This window comes from Nematolebias whitei, chromosome 12 (genome assembly GCF_014905685.2).
Source record: "Nematolebias whitei isolate Nwh7 chromosome 12, NemWhi1, whole genome shotgun sequence".
In the NCBI taxonomy this organism is placed as follows: Eukaryota; Metazoa; Chordata; class Actinopteri; order Cyprinodontiformes; family Rivulidae; genus Nematolebias; species Nematolebias whitei.
This window is the reverse complement of record NC_056509.1, coordinates 35,196,729-35,220,164: the sequence shown is the minus strand read 5'-3', so window position 1 is coordinate 35,220,164 and position 23,436 is coordinate 35,196,729. Positions and strand designations below refer to the sequence as shown.

The 23,436-nt window shown below is 40.1% G+C and overlaps 1 protein-coding gene across 1 annotated transcript in view; it reads left to right on the top strand.

Annotated features, from left to right (window-relative positions):
* Positions 1 to 23,436, top strand: part of grm1a (glutamate receptor, metabotropic 1a) — a 47,794-nt gene that overhangs the window by 21,185 nt on the left and 3,173 nt on the right. Inside the window, exons 4-8 of the mRNA XM_037685479.1 lie at positions 14,539 to 14,774; positions 16,816 to 17,062; positions 17,544 to 17,712; positions 20,563 to 20,689; positions 22,453 to 23,389. Coding sequence (XP_037541407.1) covers positions 14,539 to 14,774; positions 16,816 to 17,062; positions 17,544 to 17,712; positions 20,563 to 20,689; positions 22,453 to 23,389 — 1,716 coding nt within the window. The remainder of the gene's footprint in view (positions 1 to 14,538; positions 14,775 to 16,815; positions 17,063 to 17,543; positions 17,713 to 20,562; positions 20,690 to 22,452; positions 23,390 to 23,436) is intronic.

Here is a 23,436-nt window from a genome sequence, read left to right as displayed (position 1 = left end):
TATATATATATATATATATATATATATATATATATATATGTATATATGTCATGATATCAGCTTTCTGCTTTCAGTTGCACTTTCGGCTACGCCCACTTCTCTGCCCTGCACGAGATTAGCTGATCAGCTGCAAGAGGAAGTTTAAAAAAAAAACTAACCGAGAAGTAGCGAGGGACTGCTGTAACTGGATACACATCAACAACTGATAACTTTTAGAGTTAACCTGATTAAAGATGGCTGCCACAGCCAACAGAACTTTACAAACACAAGATGTCTACAATTCAGTGAAGGTAATAATTATATTGACTCAGTATTTGGTGTACTAGAATCCAAGGCTGATCCCCAACATGAATTTTGAGCCCTAACAGATTGTCATTAACTATCAGTCAACTCTTTGTCTGTTAGCAAAATATCTCATGAACCACTGGACGGATTTTGATGAAACCTTCCGAAAGTAACCACTAGATATACATCTAAAACTGATCAACTTTTGGAGTCAATCTAATTCAAGATGGCTGCCACAGCTCATTAAGATTACCTGAAATACAAACGACTATCAGCCTGTTTTACATAGACTGAGCTCAGATTTGGTGTGGTAGTAGCTTAGAGTCGTTCACAACATTGACAATACGGCACGAGGTTGTGCGCGAGATGTTTAATTCCTTCAAACAATGCTAGGCCCTTAAATGTTCCAGGTTATGAATGTGGAAAAGGAAGAAAAACAACGAATGTGTGAGTTTATGATGTCAAGAAGCGTGTTTTTAGCTGAAGCTGACACCATCAGACGATTTTACAGAACCAACTGTAATCAAGCGGAGAATATTTTACACCCACTCGAAAAAAATGTCGGCATTGAGTTCTGTCTGCAGAGCTGAAGTTGTTGCAGTGATCACAACCAGATATACATTTTTTACATTTTCTATGCACGGTCTTGTGTTGTCACATTTCCGCACCCCACCCCCCAGTTTCTGAATGGCGGCATGTGGTGAATCCACCTACTTATGCACCCGCTCGCTCTCTTTGCAATTAGCAGCATTGGGCTTTCTCTCTGCGCCTAATGCTGCTCGAATGCTGCTCGAATGCTGCTATTACTAAACTCCATTTGCATAAGCTGCTTTTCTGCTTGTTGCTCTCATTTCTGCCCCTCTTGTACGTGCATGGCTTTTGGTCGGGGTCCAGTTTTTAAGTAGCCAAGCCTTATTTTCTGGCTAAATGGACATTAACAGTTTGACACAAGTCATTAACGAGGGGATGACTGTGTCTTTTCAGATTGCAGAATGGTGCAAAGAAAGTTGGAAATCTGAACTGGCATTTTCAATTTATTAAAAAAATAAATGTTAAAAGGAGATTGAGATTTTGCTGCAGGCTTGAATCAACATGTTTAGCGTTACAGAGAACAAGAGGTGCTTTTGACAGGACACATTGCCTTTTTGCTGTCGTCTCCACATCTCTCATCTCCTCTCCATCGCAGGAAGAGGAGCAGGATGTGAAGCTCTGCCTGTTGACTTTTACATGCGAGTTATTTGGCAAATGAGCGCAGAAGAAGAAGCTCGTCTGTGTCAATAGTGTTGAGAAATCGTGCCAAAGTAAATTATCTGTTCCTCACAGAATCGTATAAAGGTTTCAGATGTAAGTTTTGTTTCCAAACAAAACCCATCAGGTTGAATCCAATGTTTAAAATATATTTTTGGTTTATAAAATCTTTTGAAAAGTGTCACACTTTCAGCTTATCTAACAATAACAGGTGGAAAGAGTATGGTGACTAGAAAAATAGCATTTCCTGTGAAAATGCAGTGTGAATGCTTATTGCAGAAGAACTTGCTGAGAAACAGCTGAAATTAGCAACACCCCCCCCCCCCCCCCCCAAAAAAAAAAAAAACACACTGAAATGTAACTGAAAATGTAGAACAAGTGTAAATCAGCAGGAAAAGACACAAAGAACACAAAAGTTGAAATGAGTGCAAAAAATGTGGAATTATCTGAAAAAGCTAATATTAGCATGAAAACTGCTAATTAGTGGCTGAAATAGTTGAAACTATCAGAAATAAGCTGAAAGGAGCATAACAAGTTGACATTAGCAGAAATAATTTAATTGAGCTGCCTGAAAGTAGCAGAAATTACCACGAAAAACTTGAATGGATCTGAAAACAGCTGTAATCAGCTAAAATGTGCTAAAAAGCTAGCTGAAAAGGTAGAACAAGTTTAAGTTAGAATAAGAAAGCAGAAAGAACATGTTTGCCCAATTAGGCTGAAAGACACAGAAATGAGCACAATAAAGTGGAAATTACCTGAAAAAAGCTTAAATTGGCATAAAAACAGCTGAAAAGTAGCTAAAAACTGCAGAAATAAACTGAAATTACCAGAAGGAAATGGAGAGAGCACATTTTTGCTGAATTAGGCTGAAAAAAGTTTAAATCAGCGCAACCAAAGTGGAATTAGCTGAAAAGGCTAAAATTAGCATTAAAATAGATTAATAGTATCTGAAATAGCAGAAAAAGTAGAAACTTGCAGAAATAAGCTGAAAAGAGCATAGCAAGCTGAAATTAGTAGAAAAAAGTTTGAAGAAGCAACTAAATGTTGTAGTTAGCAGAAATAATCTGAAACTAGCACAAAATAGCTGAAAAAAAACAGCAGAAAGTAGCTGAATTTTTTTTTAAATTTGTGCAAGGAAGCTGAAAGAAACTGAAGCAGAACAAAATGTGAAAGGAGCAGTAAAAGGTTGTAAACACATCTAAAGATTTTGAAGGATGTAAAATGAGCTCAGTTCATTTTCTATTCTCGATTTGCCTTATCTAAATAAAAGTCAATATTACTTTTTATTATTGATGCTCACTTTTCTTCTCTCTACTTAGCCCATGGCCGATGGTTTGTTGGAGCTTAGAGCTCCTCTTTGGCACTTTTGGTAATCTCTTTCTGCCGACTGCTTCTAAATGTTGCTCATTTTTAACCCACAGAAACCATCATAATCCATGTTGATTGGAAATGTGAAGGAGGCAAAGCTCAGGTCAAGACTGCAGCAGACTGGTAGATACACTAAAGGTGTTTAATGTCAAATCACACTAGAACAAGTGAAGGAAACCAAGTACATATTCAGAGAAAAGTAACCACTAAAGCAGGTGTGTTGATTGGAAACAACTTCCAGGTCTGCAGTAGAAAAAAAATCAAGCATCCGCGTAAAAAAAAAAAAAAAAAGAGAAAGGACTCTTGTTTCTGACATGATGAATGTTCAGACATTGAAATTCAGGACATAGCATTCCTTGAATGAATGCATATCATCTTCCACCTTTCATGCCAGAGACTAAGATCCTCTCACGATAAGAAATGATGGACTTGTACTCATTTTGGCTAAATGCGTGCAATTTTGCAATATCTTACATGATCTGTACGTGTTTGGTGTAAATGCTGTGAATGTTTGTCAGCTACTACCACAACAGATTTTAGTTTAATGTCTGCAAAAATGACTGAGGCCCAGTCATATGTATGTAGACTACAGCTGATTACTGTATTTTTCGCCATATAAGCCGCATCTTTTTGCATACATTTGCAAGTCCTGCGACTTATACACCGAAGCGACTAATATACATTTTTTCCACATATTTATAACTCAACTTTTGGCTGAGATCTGACAATTTATATCATTCTGACATGAAAAATATAAAACACTACCATTTGCAGCCACTAGAGGGCCCTCGAGCAGTATGGCAAGCCAATTGTTTCAATAAATAGATAAAAGTAGCTATTAATGAGGCACTTGGCTTGCCATAGCAGCTACCTTTGTCTCGCTCCGGAACTCTTGGAGCAAACGTCAAATCAGCTGAATTTCGCCCTGTCGCCTAGGCGAAATGCAGCTGATTTGACCATTAAAGTGCATTTATTAAGGACAAGTTTAGGTGAGACACACCTTTGATATAATTTCGAGCAAACAAATAAATGTTTTTAAATGTTAATTTTGTTAAATTCTTGTTAAAGTCCTCCTGTGTGCACTCCTGCAGCCACCATTTTGGCAGCCAATTGATTTTTGGCACAACACCGGCCCACATTTCCGTGTGGTCAGTGGTGATGCATAATAGTTGCGACGTATATGGCAAAACAACTTATTTATGTTTTTTTTTCCCACGGTACGCAAAATTTGATTAACTATTAGAGAACGCCTCAGGAACGAATCAGGAACAATCAGGAGCTAATGGGTAGTTAACCAGTACTTACTGGGGAACACACAACCAAGCCTTATTAGGGGACTACTGGTTAGTTGACCTTGTAAATGAAGAAGAACTAATCAAGAAATAATGGGTAGTTACCAAGGAAACAAAGAGGAATGAATCAGGAGCTAATGGGTAGTTAATCAGTACTTACTGGAGAACGCACAGACAAGCCTTATTAGGGGACTACTGGTTTGTTACCACAGGAACAAACCAGTAGGTAATAGTCAGGCAGTGATTAAGTAATGATTGGTTCCTCAGTACGTACTCGGTATGATGCTTCACTGCATCAGTGAACAAAATAATAGCCAGGAAATAATTTGGTACTCAATAAGTGATAGTCAGACACAGTTAAGATAACACCAGTACAAGATTATGAAATTGCTAATGTCTTTCTTTCATCAACAGGTTTACAAAAGAGGAAATCCAATAAAACCATTAATCACTAGGAAACAGGATTTTGACAATTACGAGCTGTGACCTCACTGGTGCAGGGTTTATTCAGAACCCACATGGATCATTTCCCCTCAGTTACTGTGGTAACAAACTTGTAGTCCCCTAATAAGGCTTGGCTGTGTTTTCCCCAGTAAGTATTGGTTAACTACCCATTAGCTCCTGATTTGTTCCACGTTGGCTTCCTTGGTAACTACCCATTAGTTCTTGATTAGTTCCTCTTCATTTACAAGGTAACTAACCAGTAGTCCCCTAATAAGGCTTGGCTGTGTGCTCCCCAGTAAATACTGGTTAACTGCCCATTAGCTCCTGATTGGTTCCTGAGGCGTTTCCTAGTAGTTAATCAAATTTTGTGTACCTTTATAGTAAAGTGTTACCTTTTCCACTTTAGTAAACATTTTTTGGACTGTTGCAACTTATACGGTGAAAATGGTAACTGTGGCAGCCATCTTGAATTGGGTCGACTGTTGTAGACACACAGCCAGTGGTTACTTTCTGAGAGTTATTTTCAAGTCAGATGTCAGATGATCTGTTAGCGCTCAGAGTATAAGTCAGGGTCAGTCTCTACTACAGCCAGTTTTAGCTTCTTATCTGTAGCTAGTTTTATATTTGCTAAGATTGCTCTGCTGCAGTGACCATCTTCGGTCATGGGGGATCAAAACTCTGGAACTAATCCCCACCTGATTATCAACAGTTATCAACACCTGACTCGTATTTCTGACCTTTAGTTTTACTTCCCTTCTGCAGCTAACAGAAATGAAATTACGTCTTGGTCCTGAGTTTGTAATTTTTTATGATTTGTGTAAAAAAACAGCGTCAAACCTCATGTTTGTTGAATCATAACCTGTTTTAAAGGGCCCACCAGCACGTAGTGGCAGTTGTTTCACATAAATCATTACATTTACAGAAGGTTTACTTTTCACTACCAAAGCAATGTAAAAAATACCGTGTACTGCCTGCGCCACAGTCTCCATGGAGATATTTGACCCTGTAAAAAAGTTGGCGCGGTGCAGGTCTGTCAGCAAGATTCCACACAAAACCATCAGAAACTCTGCCTCACGTCTGCACATTCCTCCCAACAGCGGCAGTAAACACGATTCCAACAATAAAAGAGCGAACTATAGACTTCACGAAGCTCTGCAAAGTTTATTCCTGTTGCACCATGCAATGCAGTGAGCAAAAATGAATATTTGCAACACGCCTCTTATGATAACTGCAAGCAGCCACGTGTCAAGGTTATCGCTGTCTTTCTAATTGATGCGCCGTGTTCCTAAGTATAAGGAGAAGGATGGAGAACACTGAAGGGATCAAAAATAGCTCACTGGACTGACATCTAGACACAGCTGTCACCGGCTGATTAGCAGAAACTGTAATTCTTCTCATAGCAACAGCTTGCACGGGACTGAACGCACCAAATTTGATCCCGTCAACAGTAACATAATTGTTTTAGACTTAAATTAAGTGATTGTGAGTTTTTAGCACTGATTGATGAGTTGAATTATCAAAAATCTAAGAGGTTTCACTGTTTCAGCCTCCTACCTGAGGTTTATCTTTGTCTGGTTCTGTGTCAACCTTGAATTACAAGTGTTTGTTCTGATAAAAGAGCCTTTTGAAAAGAAAAAAAACAGCCTGCACAGTGAGCTGCAGAGGGGTTTTTCATGAATAGAAACTGAAAAAAAAAATTGAGCTTAAGAATTCACATTTTGCTGAATCCTGTGCTTATCCAAACAATGTTAAGTTTAAATACACAAATTGTTTTGCAGGAACTCTTAATGAAAGCCCAAAGCAGCTCAAAATGATTATTGTGCAAGAGGAGAAGTGAGCCATCCTTTTACTCATATTCATATTTGACCAAAGTTGCAATCCATGTACCGTATTTTTCAGACTATAAGGCGCACTTAAAATCCTTAAATCTTCTCAAAAATCGACAGTGAGCCTTATAATCAGGTGCGCCTTATGTATTAATTCTGGTTGTGCTTCCTGACCTCGAAACGATTTTATGTGGTTATTGTGAATGAGTTGAATAAAGTTTGACTCATCTGACTGTTTTGTTTCGCTTAATGCGCCTTATAATCCGAAAAACACGGTAAATGTTTTTTTTTTCATGGATTTGTGGCGATTATTTTGCACTTTTTTTAGAACAACGAGTCTGTGTCTGTGCAGCGCTGCCAAGTTATCCTTTACTTTTTTCAAAAATCTTCCAGACAAACAAGAGCAGTTGGATGTCAGCAGAATGTCTCAGGATTTAATGAGCGAAACTGAAACATAAATCGTGTGGATGTTTAATAATGCAACAGCAAAAAAAACAATGGAGCATTTTAAAACAGGAGAACGTGTTTAATATCGATATTTATCGGTCAACGTTTGCATTAAACTGATTATTATTGTCTGTGTGACCATTTATGTGCAAACTGTCAGGGATTTGCTGCTGAATAGATCTCGTTTAGCAGTCAAAGAGGAAAAAAAAATGGATTCCTGTTAAGGACACTGATCTCCCAGCTCAAACTGGGGTGTGATGAATAAATAAAAGCAGCCTGGAAAGCTTTTACAAGCCCATACATCCTCTCAGAGTCTGTGTACCACCTTAACAGAGTCGGCTTCTGCCAGAAAACAAAACAGAACAGCTTCTTTTTCCCCAAAAAGGAGAATAAGAGAAAAACAAAAGTGTTCAGAGTTCATTTCGTGCGAGCAATTTGGAACTCTCCTCTACATATCCTGAATTTCCTCTTTTGTAAAAATAACTTTTCCTTTATCCTCCGGGGAAAATGGTGCATGTGATTAAATCTCTGCCCTGCCAATTAATTTGGGGCTTCATAAATATACAGCTGTAATAGCAAACTGGAAGTGGATCACCCTGCAGAGCTCTCAGTTCCCACATTGTTGTGAACGGTTCTGTACAAGATCCAATTTTTAAATAAAATCTTAAAACACATGTATTGAGTTTACTTGCAAATGTGATAGTAAGCATGCAACCTGTCCAGGATGTACCCCGCCTCTCACTCAGTGACTGCTGGAGATGGGCACCAGCTCCCCGGGCAACCCAGAAAAGAAGAAGAGTACACAAAAAAAAGGATGAAATTATGACAAACAACTTTAATGAATTGCTTCATGTATTTGGGAAGTTTTGTGAATATTTGCTTCTGGTTTCAAAGATTTTAAGAGATTTGTGAAGCAAAAGATTCAAAAAAGACAAACCAGAGCTCTGAGATCTGGAGTTTGATGCTCAAATGTTGAAAACAGCTCCTGTTAGCTTTCCTCCTCGTCTCGTTGCCTCCTCGGAAGAAAAATTGGAAGTTGTGTAATGTTGCATAATCCTGTTACATAATTTACTTGGCAAATCCCAACAAGGCCTATCAGTGTTCATTTTATTATTTAAAAATGATATGATCCTTTTAGTTAAATAACACTGGATAGAACCGAAACAGCTACAAGTTCATCGTTTATCAGCATAAGATCATCCATCCATCATCTTTTACTCACCTCTTCCTTTAGGGGTCGCAGGGGTCACTGGTGCCCATATCCAGCTATCACTGTGCGAGAGGCGGGGGACATCCTGGACAGATCTTCAGTCCATGACAGGGACACATGGAGACAAACGAAACAAACAACCTCTCACTCATATGGACAATTTAGAGTTACCAATCAGCCTAACATGCATGTTTTTGGTAAGCAGGAGGAAACCGGAGATGCGGAGAAAAGACACACATGCATGGAGAGAACGTGCTAACTCCACACAGAAAGGCCCCCCAGCTGAGATTTGATCTGGCGACCTTTTCACTGAGAGGCAACAGCTCTACCAACTGATCCACTGTATCACTCAGCATTAAATGATCTTAGTTTAAACCTGTCACAAAAGGCGGTGGATGATGTGCATTCTATCAAACCACCTTTGTTCATGGGTTTGTAAAGCAAACGTTTTCCCCACCTAGTGGCAATGTGGGCATTTTAGCATGTTAATTTGATTTTATGCTTCAGGTAAGAACAACTTTTAAAAATTGAGAATTGAAATGAAATCTTTGTGTCCGATAAACACCGCCTCTTTCTAAACTCACTGCCTGTCTGTCACAGAACTATGTGAAGAAACTACTAAGACAATTGAGCAGTGGTGGCTCTTAATCAGCTTAAACAGGTGTTTCTGCGGTGTATCAAGCTCAGGTTATGTAATGATGGACCTTCAAATATGCAGTGCGAAGGTGCAGAACATTGAGGTGACATCAAATCAGATTTTGTCCCATTAGGCATCCCTCATGTGGCCCGTGAGGCTTTGATGAGCCGTTTGGAGTTTCGCCAGACAGCAGCATCCTGAGAGACGAGTGTGAGAAGACAGAAATGTCATTTTACTTCATCACAAACTGCACTGCGAGACAGTCGAGCGTGTCTTCGGCGTGGTGTAAATTATTCATGTGGTGCGTTGAACAGCACTCCTCCTGTCCCTCTTTTTCTCAGTCTTTATTTAAAAACCGCTCGCTTTCTTCCCTTCACGTTGCACAAATAAGCCAAGCATCAAACAGATGTCATTAAACCCATTTACTGTACCAGATAGGTGCATTTACGGTGTGGACTTTGAAAGCACACATTTGTGTGTTGAAGAGAAAAATGGGTGGGGTGGGGGGGATGAAGGAAATGTGACTAGACCGAACAAAGTTCAAGCAAACTCTTAATTCAGCTGAGAATGTAAGCATGACTCAGTTTAACTGCTTGTCAGCAAAAACAAAAGGACAGTGAACATTTCTGTTATGGCACCTGTTTGGATTTTAGAAGACCAGATGTATCATTTTGAGGCTGTTCTTGAAAATGTGCTGTTGCTTGAGGGGTCAGACTAAATCACTGAAACCAAAGAATATCATTAGATGTGTGCTGCGTGGAAAGAACTGAATGACTTTGTCGGTGGATTGAAATGCTTTTGACTGGTCACACCTAGCCTAACACGCACAAAAAAACTTTATAATAAACAATAAAAAGATAATTTGTCCAGTTTTCATTTTAATTTTTAATGTATATAAAAGTTACAGATAGCCTTCTGGTCTAAACCAGGGGTTCCGAACCCTGATCCTTGAGGAACACCATCCTGCATGTTTTAGTTGTTTCCCTGCTTTGACACACCTAATTTGAATGAATGGGTGCTTAAAAGGCTTTAGCAGAAGTTAAGGAAGTAATAAATCACTGAATCAGGTGTGTTGGTGCAGGGAAACTAAAACATGCAGTATGGCGTTCCTCAAGGACCATGGTTGGGAACCAATAGAAACGATGGAGCCATTACAATATTTTCTTTGGTGTGACATATAAAATACATTTCAATGTTTTGAAGAAGAATTTCATACCTCTAATTTGATTTTCCAATTTAGAAATCTTAATGAAACTAGAATTTCTTAAAGGAACTGTAGCTACTTTTTGTGTTTGTTAGCCATCTAGAATCAGGTTGACTTCAAAAGTAGCTATAAATGTACAACCAATGGTAGTTTCTGTGTTTATTTAATGTTCCCATAGTGCACATGTGTAAAACTCCAGGCCTATGGACCAAATCTGACCATTGTTATATTATCTGCCCTCCCAAGATGTTATTTTAAATGTAAACTACAGTATTTTGATTGGTTCTCATTTTGCTTACAAAACTGAGCATAGTTCATTTAGTGCAGACTTCTCATGATAGTTGGACAACTTCAAAACCAGAAAAGTTGCTGGATTTTTAGTAATCTTTGACTTTGACATGGAAGGGCAACAGAGAATGTCAAATGAGACCAATCAAACTCATGCTAATGAACATGCAGCCAAGAAAAGATGTCAAGTTCCTTGGGTTAATGTATCAACTGAAACTGGCCAATGGTTTGGATCAAGTCTTTAATATTGGCCCCCTTTTGCAGCTGAGTTTGACACCCCTGCATAGTGGTTCATGAGATATTTTGCTAATAGACAAACAGGGTTGACTCCAACAGGTTATCTCAAAGTTTCAAAGATTTCATGCAGCCTGTTAGCTGTGATGTATGTGCTGGGGATGACTTTCAGCTACTACCACAACAAATTTTAGCGCAAAATCTGTAAAAGTGACAGTCAGCATTTTGGTGGTTTCTAAGGTAGACTAGTTGTGGTGGCCATCTTGACTTAGCATGACTTTAAAAGTTCATCTGTTGTAGTTGTATATCCAGTGATTTCAATAAAATATATTCACTGGCTCGTAAGATATTTTGTTAGCAGATAAAACAAACACACATAGAAGCAGGCAACACCATACTTGCTTGCCTTTTAAGATGGCGGGCGATAATGAGTTGACTGTATCCATCTTTGCTTCACTCTCAGAAGAACCTTCACATGGTCACTCTGTATTTTCTTTCGCTTTGGATAAATCCATCCATCCATCCATCCATCCATCCATCCATCCATCCATCCATCCATGCATCCATCCATTCATCCATCCATCCATCCATCCATCCATCCATCCATCCATCCATCCATTATCTTTACCCGCTTCTTCCTTTTGGGGTCATGGGGATCACTGGTGCCCATGTCCAGCCATCACAGTGAGAGAGGCAGGCACCCTGGACAGGTTTCCAGTCCATCACAGGGACACAGAGACAAATGAAACATACAACCATTCACTCTCACCTAGGGACAATTTAGTCCAATGCAAGAGTTGGGGTGGTTCGATTCCACCAGCAGTCACATGCTGAAGTGTCCTTGGGCAAGACACTGAGCCCCTCATTGCCTCCGATGTGTGTCCCATCGGTGTATGAATGTGATGAAGCTCTGATTAGTCTTTGTATATAGTAGAGAGCTGTATGAATGGGCAAATGTATGTGTCACATTCCGTCCTCCATGTAAATGAGGGCACAGATTGTAGAGTAAAGTATCTTGATAAGATAGAAAAGTGCTATATAAGTACAGTGGTTTGAGCATGCATCAGGATATATAAGTACAGTTCTGAGAGACTGCAATTCTACCAACTGTGCCACCGTGCTGCCTCCTTTGGACAATTATTATAAATATTAGTATCATTCAGCTAAAATAATGTTTTTCGTTACCGTTTATACTGGCAGTTCGGTAGTTCTGGTTTCTAGTTCATTAGGTACCACCTGTATTCCATCAGTAATCAGCACACCTGTCGTCATTCAGTAATCAGCTGTCCTAGCCCTTGCACTCCCTGATTTTCCTCCGTTTTCTTTGTCAGATTGTATATTTATGTACCTCATATATCTTGCTATGTTGCTGTTGTTCTTGTCACGTCTTGGATGCTGCTTTTGGACTCCTGAGTCAAGTAATAAATCTTGCTTTATCGTGATCTTGTCCTTGCTGCACATGCCACTTGTGACGCGTGGAGTGATTTATGAGTTTATTTAGAGTAAAAAGGACAATGAAGCAGGCGGGCTGTCTTGTTATCACATGCGTGGCGTTTGCATCATCTCAAATCCAACCCCTTTCTTGTTTGGTCTTATTAAATTCTTGTTAATATAACAAATATAAATCGGTGAATTTTAATAAAGCTTTGAGTAGAATTTGAACCAGAACTGATAGCTTTAATTTTTTGTGAAAACAAAAACAGCCATACTAGCTGCAAAGCTCGATTTGTCTTGCTACTTGTTTTGTATACTAAAATTTTTGTTAACAAATTATTACAAATTATGAAATTTGACTTTAATGAGCACAAGTTTTAACACAGTATGGGCAGGCATTCAGTTCTTAATGAGAGGATCAGCTAAAGATGACAAGATCTAAATGACAATCATTTTCTGGATGGTTTCCATATTTTGCCCATATTTAGCTGCACAACTGATCTCTTCTACCTTAAAAGTGGTTTAAGTAAACTGGTTTTCTAATGATTCCCATGCATTCTCACAAATGACTAGACTGGTGGGAATTGTGGATAAAAAGCTCCAAGACTGTGTGATCTGCACAGAGACATGCACCTGTCCTCATCCATCGCCCAGAACAACACGTGAGATAATTGGTTCTGTAGGTGAGCAGACCTAATTGGTTTGTAGCTGTCAGTAGAGCACAGGAACTTCAAGACAGCCGCCTGGAGTACACATTAAAAGACTGGGCACGGAAAGTAAACCAGCCAAAAACATACCAGCTCAGACTGAAAGGGAAAGTAAGCCTTGAGCTGTGCTGTTTGTCTGCTTATTTGCTTGTCAGTGTCCCTTTCACTGATGTTTTCCTTTTCTCACTGAGCCCATTGGCCAGATATGTCCAAATTAGCTTGGTATGGTTCTGGCACAAGGGATTACACAAGCAAACAAACAAGCTGGAGGGATTTTGTAAAGCATACTATTCCAGTTGAGGCACAGAGATTTCCATCCTTTTAAATCGAGGATCGCTGCAGTGGACTTGAGATAAAACAGCAGGCAAGAAGATAAAATAATTAGGATGACGTACCATGCAGAGGAATTACAGTTTATCTGTTGCTCGTATGTAAAATTTCTGTTTCACAACATTAGATAAGGTAAATCAGCTGAAACAAAACTATGGTTGAAGTGGTAATTTATAACCTGAGTCAAACCACTGAAGCAAGCAGTTGTTTGAATTTTTAGAATCGGTATGATTTGTGATCAGTTTTGATGCATTGATTGCAAATATACATTTCTAGTGACTGATGATCACATCACGTTATTAATGAAAAAGATCAGCTGCTCATCTCAAGTCTTTCCATATCAGGGCTTGGACCAGATTTTTTCCCATTCTTTTGAAAATATATATTTTCCACCGTACACGTCACACTGCCCTATAAGTCGCATCAGTCCAAATATGTCTAATAAAGTGGAAAAATCCATAAATATGTCGCTTTGCCGTATAAGTTGCATCTATTATGCGTCACCGCTGACAAACTGGAAATGCGGGCCGGTGTTGTGCCAAAAATCGATGGGCTGCCAAATGTCGGCCGCAGGACCATGCATGGGAAAACTTTAACAAGAATTTAACAAGATTAGCACTTAAAAACATTTGTTGAAATTGTTTGAAATTATAGTAAAGGTGTGTCTCTGTCTAACTTTTACGTAATAAATGCACTTCAATGGTCAAATCAGCTGCATTTCACCGGGGCGATGCAGAGAAATTAAGCTGATTTGACGGTTGCTCCAAGCGAGTAGAACAAAGATGGCAGACTGTGGCATTAATACCCACTTTTACATATTACATGACACAATGGCATGCCATACTGCTTGAGTACCATCTCGTGGCTGAAAATGGTAGCGTTCAATATTTTCAGTCAGAATTAATGAAAACAGTCATATCTCAGCCAAATCTTGGTTTATAAATATGAGGGGAAAAAAATCCATAAATATGTCGCTTTGGCATATAAGTCGCAGGGCATGCAAATTACGCAAAAAACTGTGACTTATAGGGCAAAAAATACGGAAAGTGTGATATAGGGTTGCAGCATACATACTGATATTTCCTTTTAGTATCTATTGATCCATTAAAGATATTAAACTGTCCTAATGAAGCAAAACATGCTCAAAGAATCACAGAACCACCATTGTGCTTCAAATGAGTTCATTTCTATAGTTTGAATTCGACATTTTTTTCTTTTCAATCAGCAATATAAAAAAAACCCAGTATGTAGACATGTGAAAAAGCTATAAGATCTCAGTACAATTCCTGCTTCTTTTGCCTTTTAGTCAAGTCTTTATAGAAAATGATGAATCACATTAATTTTTTTGTTAAAGATGCAACAAGCAGCAGTGAAATCAAAACTAAGCTGGTGCATTATTAATTTTTAATGTAGCTGTTGCCTTTATAACAGAAGTTGCCAACAGCTGCCAGTGTAAAATGAAAATAGAGTACAAACTACAATGCAATTATAATCAACAATACAGTTTAAAATACACTTGAACATAACAAATACAGAGTATTGTCACAGTTGTAGTGTTTAATTTTATTTTTGATGTTTTTGCAGCGACGGCTGGGCTGACCGGTACGAGGTTGTTGAAGGCTATGAACAGGAAGCCGAGGGAGGAATCACCATGAAGCTGCAGTCAGAGGTGGTCAAGTCCTTTGACGACTACTACCTGAGGCTGCGTCTGGACTCCAACAGGAGGAACCCCTGGTTCACAGAGTTCTGGCAGTACCGATTTCAATGTCGCCTCTCGGGCCATCCACAAGAAAACAAGAACTACAAAAAAATCTGTTCTGGTAGGTAGAAGCAGAGGAATATTTTACATGACATAAGATTTTTATTTGAGAACAAATTAATGATGTAACAGCAAGATTTGTCCTCAGTTCATCCATCTCTGACTTAAAAATGTGGTGTGAGGTGGGGTACACCCTGGACAGGTCTCCAGTCCATCACAGGGACACATAGAGACAAACAACCATTCACTCTCTCACTCATACCTAGAGACAATTCAGAGTTACCAATCAGCCTAACATGCATGTTTTTGGTCTGTGGGAAGAAACCGGAGTACCCGGAGAAAACCCACGCATGCACGGAGAGGACATGCAAACTCCACCCAGAAAGGACCCTGGACCGGGATTTGAACCAGGGTGACCTGCTCGCTGAGAGGCAGCAGCTCTACCAGCTGTGCCACCGTGCTGTGCATTTCTCTCATTGCACGTGATGCACATGTGAGCACACACACGTGAGGCAGTGGGCTGCCATCTAGGGTGCCTCGGGGGCAGCTGGTGGCGGGGCTTGCTCATGGGCCCAGGGTGGGGCAAATGATGGTGGAGGCAGGTGTGAGTGTTTCACCTTTTCCACCCAGCTTTTGATGTTGTCGGTCCCGGGAGTTGACCGGCGACCCTCCAATCACAGCTCCACCCTCTCTAACCTCTGCACCACCACTCCCACAAAGCATCGATATGCAAACACCATGCTCTATTATTCTACCAACAACCTTTTGTAGACTTTACAGTCAATGTGGTATGAATGGGATGTTATTATAATGCCTTAGTTCAGCAGCTCCCTCTTTTGTGTCTGCTGCGGGTCAGTTCTGATAAGCAGCCGACTCGGGACCCGAAGGTCCTGGATTCGATCCCCGGTTAATGCACATCTCGTGGTGTCTCTGAGCAGGACACCTAATCTCGAATTGCTCCCCGGGTGCTTATAGCTGCCCACTGCTCCACCTGGATGTATCCCAGGTGCGATGGGTTAAATGCAAAGAGCCAATTCCGTCTTTGTATGGGAACATACAATGATGACAACACATAGCACTTTATTATTATTTCTTATAACACAAACAGGAAGGAGCAACCCCCCGCCCCGATAAGTTTCTACATAATGAACTTTTTCTGGTTGGGAAGGCAGAACCAGATCGAAACCGAGGCACAGTTTCTGTACTTGTAATGATTTGATTTTCTGCATTCTGACGCGGTTTCTTCACAAAATTTTGTTCATAAATTTGATGAAGATTACACCTGACCGTTGGTGAATCCCATTTTTCCACCACAGAAATTATAAATAAAGCTAATTACTGCTGTGTGATGACCATTGCAGTTGGAAGCAGATGATTTATTTATTTTTTCTTTACTTTTTACAAATGTAATTTCAAAGATCTTCAAGGCGATGAGTGACTCAATCACAACAACTTCCTGATTCATTTTCCTCCTTTCTTATTGTCACATGCACTTTACATGCGACTCATTCAAGACAGTTTGAGACAACTGTTTGACCGATGTTTTAAAAAAAACATCAGTCTTTTTATAACGCTTAGTGAAGTACCAGGCTCAGTCGATCTGACGGGAGTGATATCGGCATCTGTTAAAACTCTTGATGTGCAACACTTTTTTATATTTACATAAAAATAAAAAAAAAATCACTCATAAATGGCACAAAGACATGGAAATATCTTACTGAGTTGTTAAAGTGTTACAGGGACATATCACCAGCTTGCTTTTGTGCATGTAAAGATATTATTTTGTCTAAGGAGGCAGAATATTATGGTTTCCTTGTAAATGCAATAAGAAATAGATTAATTTATCTTCTTTCACAGATTTTCACAGTCTTGGTAAAAATGAGATTTAATGGCAGGGTGAAGCCTTTCCTGACATTTATAATTGTCCAAGTCTGTTTCTTATTGAACCCCTGAACATCGTGTTTCGATGTGTGTAATAATCAACTCTGCTGGAAAAAATAAAGTTCTCTATATCTGGTTTACACCACTTCATTTAATTTTCAGTAACACCCGAGTCTGAAAGGTCTTCATATGTTGCATGACCTTTGCTTTTATTTTAACAGGAAATGAAAATCTCCACGAGAACTACGTTCAGGATAGTAAGATGGGCTTCGTCATCAACGCCATCTACGCCATGGCTCACGGCCTACACGACATGCACAAGGAAGTTTGTCCAGGCCAGACGGGACTCTGCGAGGCCATGGATCCCATCGACGGAAGCAAGCTGCTGGATTATCTGCTTAAGACGTCCTTCAGAGGAGTCTCCGGGGAAGACATTTATTTCGACGAAAACGGAGACACCCCAGGCAGGTGAGAGAAGGGAGGAAATAGAGCTTTCATATGATAGTCAGATTTGAATTCCTCTCCTCTCTCCCACAGTCACTGTACTCATTAACACTCGTGCACAAGCACACACGCGTGCGCACCAGTCTTGAGCACAAAGGGATGTAATTAGTTTGGACTGGAACAGATTCGGTGAATGGCCGACTGTGGCAGCCACTTTCATCTCTTTTCTGGTCCAACAGACACCGTTTGACAGTCAGGAAACGCAGCCGTGTCATTCCTCCGTCAGGTGGAGCACATCCTGGTTCAAGTTTAGAAACGAGGACACGGTGTACCGCTGCACAAGCTCACTATGTCACATTCAAACGGTTTTCAAGCCGAATTAGTAAATTTCAATCGGAAAAGAAAATGAAAACATTGTCAAGCAGTTTAATCTCTAATCCCTACCCCCCTTCTCCTCTTCTCCCCATCCATACCCACAGTTGTCTTACTTTTTACTCCATTCCAGGTATGACATCATGAATCTACAGAACGTGGGGGAGGATCGCTATGACTACTTAAATGTGGGGTCCTGGCACGAGGGAATCTTGAACATGGATGACAATAAATTATGGATGAACAGCAGTGACATGGTTCGCTCAGTCTGCAGTGACCCCTGCTCCAAAGGTCAAATAAAGGTAGGTATTTTTCAGTTCTACAAGAACTCTGCTCCTGACTGATTGACATTTTTAAATAAAACCTGACAAACCGTTGCAAATAGCCACTTTTATATTGAGAAGACAAAATGCTTGGTCTCGATTAAGGTAGCGTCTCACTGCAACAAGTTAGCAAACGGCATTCACGCGAGAGCCTCCGGAGTGTTTTACGACATTTGCAGAACTCTTGGGTCAGGGGTTCCTGGCGTGTCACAGATGTGCTCTTCCTTGTTGCTTAAGTTTCAAATATGTGCAGAAAATTTGTGCAACAAACTTTCTCTCAAAATAGTCAGAGTTAACGTGGGTGCCGCTGCGACAGCCTGTCTAATGCCCACCAGAATGTTGTTAAGGGCACGTACAAATCTATAAACCAGACGGATAATAATAATAAAGGAATTATTAATATTATTAATCATTAATAAGTTTTTTCGGCTGCTCCCTTCTTCAGGGATCACCACAGTGAGCAAACTCGCATCAAGCATATTTGTTTTATGCCAGATGCCCTTCTTGACGCAACCTGGGCTCGAACCTGCAACCTCAGGATAACAGCTTGGCACTGACCACCAAGCTACTGCAGCCCCCCATCAATATAACAAACATTAAATTAGCTAAAAGAGCAAGGAAACGAATTAAAGACTAAATCAGGGCTATGCAACTGGCAGCCCGGTGACTTCAATCTGCCCCACTTAATTAAAAAAAAAGTTTTTTGGGGGTTCTGGGTATGGGTTCTGTTTATTGCATTTATGAGTCAACGCAATAAACTAAACAAATTTAAAAGGTAAAACTTGTTTTATTTACATAATGACTTTAATCGCTGGATGTCCGGCCCCCGAGCTGTTGGCTTTCAGAAACTGTGGCCCCCTAAGCAGTTTTGTTGAATAGCCCTGGACTAAATCCTCAAAGCAAGAAAATGGTACCTCACAAGAAATAATAGTTAAACAAAAACTAATGAAAAACCCTAAAAAACATAATTTCCTTTCTGTATTCAATGAGTTAAGATGTGGTGACAGCATCAGTGTGTCTCGAAACCAAAATGTGTTGAATTATCTTGTGACCTAAGGTGAAAAATCGGCCACTCTGAGTCATATTACACTGCAAGGCAACATGTGGATCTCAGCGGATCATTTCAGTGCATTTGGTTTTTCATTTAAAATGTTAATGATATGGAAATGCATTGGCTTTTTGCCACTGAAAAGCAGTTTCATAATATAAATCAGATTCAATTTCGGCCCTCACTAAACTCTTTTCGTCCAGTATTGCCATTAAAGTGAGATACAAAATAAACCCAACAGCAACAGATTCAACTCAATTTGTATACATCATCTGAAAACCATTTTTTTTTTGCATTTTGTAAATTAGAGTGTTGTCTCAAGGAGTTACTGTTTTAATAAAAAATTAAATTAAATTAAAAAAACAGGAGCTCCCACACAATATTGGTCATGTGGACATTGTAATTAAAGATTAGAGCAAAACATGACAGTGCCTGGAAGAGCATCCTGCTGTTTCCATGTCAGTTTGTCCAGCTATATTTAGCAGACGGTAGACATTACACAAAATATTTCACAGTATAAAACAACAGATTAGTGGATTGTGGCCATAGATTAGAGCTCAGTAACATCTCTAGCGAATCTAGATATTGAGACCAAATTTCAGTGAAAATATTTTTAAAAATGTAGCCAATGACCAAGCTACATAGCAACCCACTGTATTTATTTGCATTTTATGCAGTCTAATGATGCAGCAACATGCTCACTAATATATGATGTGCACTACTTTATGTACAGGCCTAGCTTATTTAATGTGATACAAACTGACAGAAGTGCAAACAAACATTTTATTGCTGCAGCTATTGTCACATTTTATGCATGAGATAGCCATTTAAAATGTTGTACCATACCACTTTATTTATAGAGCACTTAAAACAGCGACAAGGCCAACCAAAGTGCAGTAAAGACAAAACAACAGGTAACACACAAAGCAAAATACAAAATGAGGTAAATCAGAATATAGACGTAAAAACGATGCAACGTTGTGGTTGCGATTGGTGAAAAATGGTGGTATCTCACTAGGTAGAATGTTGGCAGTGCAAAACTGTGGGTGTGCAATTGTCATTTAGTCTTATTTCAAATCTACTTTGAACTGTCCACCACATCTTTATGTTGCAAGAATTTTTTTTACTCCATCCTAAATTTAAACATATCATCTGATCTCTTTGAGATAATGAAAAAATATACATCAGGGAGGGAAAAAAAATCACATATTTTCTTGGTTGAATAAAGATATATAAAGTGAACAAACTGTGTATCTGTTTACGCTATTTCACACAAATGTTTAAGTAGCACGTTAGCTGAAAGGCTTAACAAAACAACAAAAATAAAGAAGCTAGGTTGGCACATTGAACAGTTCAATTGGTGCTGAGTCCTGTAAAAAAAAAGTGCCCTCATTTGCTTAATTCTGGGGTGATATGTTTCTGTTGTACACTGCGATGCCCAGGGGGAGGGTGCAGCCTCTCTCCTGGCTGCTCTCACATCTCCTTCTATCTGTTTTGTTTCCCACTTATCACCCTGCTTTGCATATCACGGTGCTGTTACCAGCTTCTCTGGGAGCAGAATGTAAAAGCAGTTGGCCTTGTTTTCTAAACTCTGTTTGGAGCTCACAAAAAAAAAGAAAAAAAAAAAGGTACAAACTCATGACCGACTTTGACATCCCCCTGTGGCTCATTACTTTTTTATGCTGCCCTGAGCCTGAGGGTTTTACGTCTCTTGTCATGGCTTGGCAAGTGATGCAACTGTTTCCTACATCTTTTTTTGACCCATCTATGTTAATCATCAGGTGATAAGGAAAGGTGAAGTGAGCTGCTGCTGGATTTGCACGACGTGCAAGGACAACGAGTATGTCCAGGATGAGTTTACCTGTAAGGCATGCGAGCTGGGATGGTGGCCTGATGAAGACCTGGCAGGTAGGCAAAAAAAAAAAAAAAAAAAAGCAGACACTTCAAGATGCTCTGTACTTTTTTATTTTAACTGCACTCATTTGCATACATCATGGTTGCCCTTTCTGAACTTAGCTAACCAATAACGAGAGCTACCAATTGATGAACTTTATCCTCTCAAAAAGCAGCAATCTGGCACATTTTCTCCAGCCCAGTTTCATCCTCCAGCTGTCCTTTAAGGGCCCGGCATCCTCCATCCAAAACTGAAGTCGACTCGTGGTCACGTGGTTGCAGGATGTTAGTTTTTGCACACAGCTTTCATAGTCCACAAGACACAGGCTCCTGGGAAATCCCTCCCACTGCAGTATATATGCCACTGAATGGGAATGTTCCTGCCATGGTCTCCACTCCATCCCTGCATCCACCGTTTGGTAAATGGACTGTATTTACATAGCGCTTTTCTATCTTATTTCAAGATACTCAAAGTGCTTTACACTACAATCTGTGCCTCATTTACCCATTCATACAGCACTAGATCTCTACAAAGCTAATTGAACAAATCATTCTAATGAGACTAATCAGAGGTTTAGATCACATTCATACACCGATGGGACACATATCAGAGGCTATGAGGGGTTCACTGTCTTGCCCAGGGACACTTCGGCATGTGACTGCTGGTGGATTCGAACCCCCAACTCTCGCATTGGAGGACGACTGCTCTAACCACTCAGCCACAGCCACCCCACACAAACCTATCATGAAGAAAACACCACACTTTTTAACAGACAGACCCCTCCGGTCTGTACACAATGCTTGCATGGTCTCCATCCAGGAGTGTTTGACCATTTGACCAATTTAGTGTGTTTGAAGAGTTGCACAGTCTGAATTCATTTCCGCATTGAGGAACACGCCCGCAAACTTCTGACCAATTACACAATACTTTGAGCATACACCTGTGAGAAAAAGTTTGACTCAGGCCTTGTGTTGAGAAGGGGCGGGCAAAGCTGCTCTGAGAACAAAATGACGCGATTTTCGTGACGCAATACGTCACCGAGAGCTGATTTTGCCACTTTGGATGGAGTATGCAGGGCCCTTAAGCCTCCTCAGGCTAGTCACAAACCTGATATTGCTCACTTCCGTTCTCTCTGCTCTTTGCCTTTTTGTACCTCTGTGGTTGTTTTGACAGCAATTTATGAAGTTGAGAGGAGCTCTCATTTCTCAGGTGCCAAATCCTATTACAGCCATGAGAGGCTTAGAAATACACTTCAGCAGAGTGCCAAAAAAGAAATCTTCCCTTCACTCTTCTGGCACTGAGAGAATTCTAAAAGATAAGAGCTGTTAATCTATATATGTGTTATATTGTTCACTTATATGCCTAATTGGAGCCAGGCTTTCTCTATAAATGAAAATTGAAGTCAAGTGTACATCTAAAAATAGTGTATGTGATTCTTAAAAGATTTTCTTAGTGGCAGGCATTGTTGGTTATTGTAAAATGTCTGATGATTTGACGTGTTAGGCGTTAGCATACAGATCAGCAGTGGGTTTCACAGTGAAGTCACTTTAATGCTATTAGCAGAAGCATATAATTTATGGAGTGTTAAGCTGGGGAAGTCGAGGGATGTCACTTTTCTCTCGTTAAACTCTACAATATTCCTCTACATTATAGATGACAAGTATGCAACTGGTGTATTTTGACAGAGAGCTAAGACACACACACCGACCACATGTTTGCACATAAATGTGCATGTATGTGTGTGAACAAAACAGTAATTATCATCTTCTCTTTTCAGGCTGTCAACCACTGCCTTTGAAGTATCTTGACTGGGCAGATGTAGAGTCCATAGTTGCAGTTGTTTTCTCCTGCGTGGGCATCCTGATCACCTCCTTTGTCACTTTTGTGTTCATCCAGTACCGTGATACACCTGTGGTTAAGTCCTCCAGCAGAGAACTATGTTATATCATTCTGGCAGGTATATTCCTGGGCTACATCTGTCCATTCACCCTGATCGCGCGTCCCACAGTGGCCTCCTGCTATCTACAGCGTCTCCTGGTCGGCCTTTCATCGGCCATGTGCTACTCTGCTCTGGTGACGAAAACAAACCGAATTGCCCGCATTCTGGCAGGGAGCAAGAAAAAGATCTGCACCAGGAAACCACGTTTTATGAGCGCCTGGGCCCAGGTTATTATTGCCTTTATGCTAATCAGCGTGCAGCTAACTCTGGAAATAACACTCATTATTCTGGAGCCTCCCAAGCCCATCAAGTCCTACCCAAGCATACGTGAGGTCTTCCTCATCTGCAATACCAGCAACTTAGGCATGGTGGCACCACTGGGATACAATGGCCTGCTAATCATGAGCTGCACTTACTATGCCTTTAAGACAAGAAACGTCCCTGCCAATTTTAACGAGGCGAAATATATTGCCTTTACAATGTACACTACTTGTATTATCTGGTTGGCCTTTGTGCCTATCTATTTTGGCTCCAACTACAAGATCATCACCACATCCTTCTCTGTCAGTCTAAGTGTCACAGTGGCACTGGGCTGCATGTTCACTCCCAAGATGTACATTATCATTGCCAAACCAGAGAGGAACGTCCGAAGCGCCTTTACCACATCTGATGTGGTGCGAATGCATGTTGGTGATGGGAAGTCTGCGGCTCAGTGTGGCAGCAATAGCTTCTTCAATATATTCCGCCGGAAAAAGGCTGTGTCTGGAAATGCCAAGTAAGTAACAAGTTTTTACATAATTATTATTATTTTTACTTTTTTTT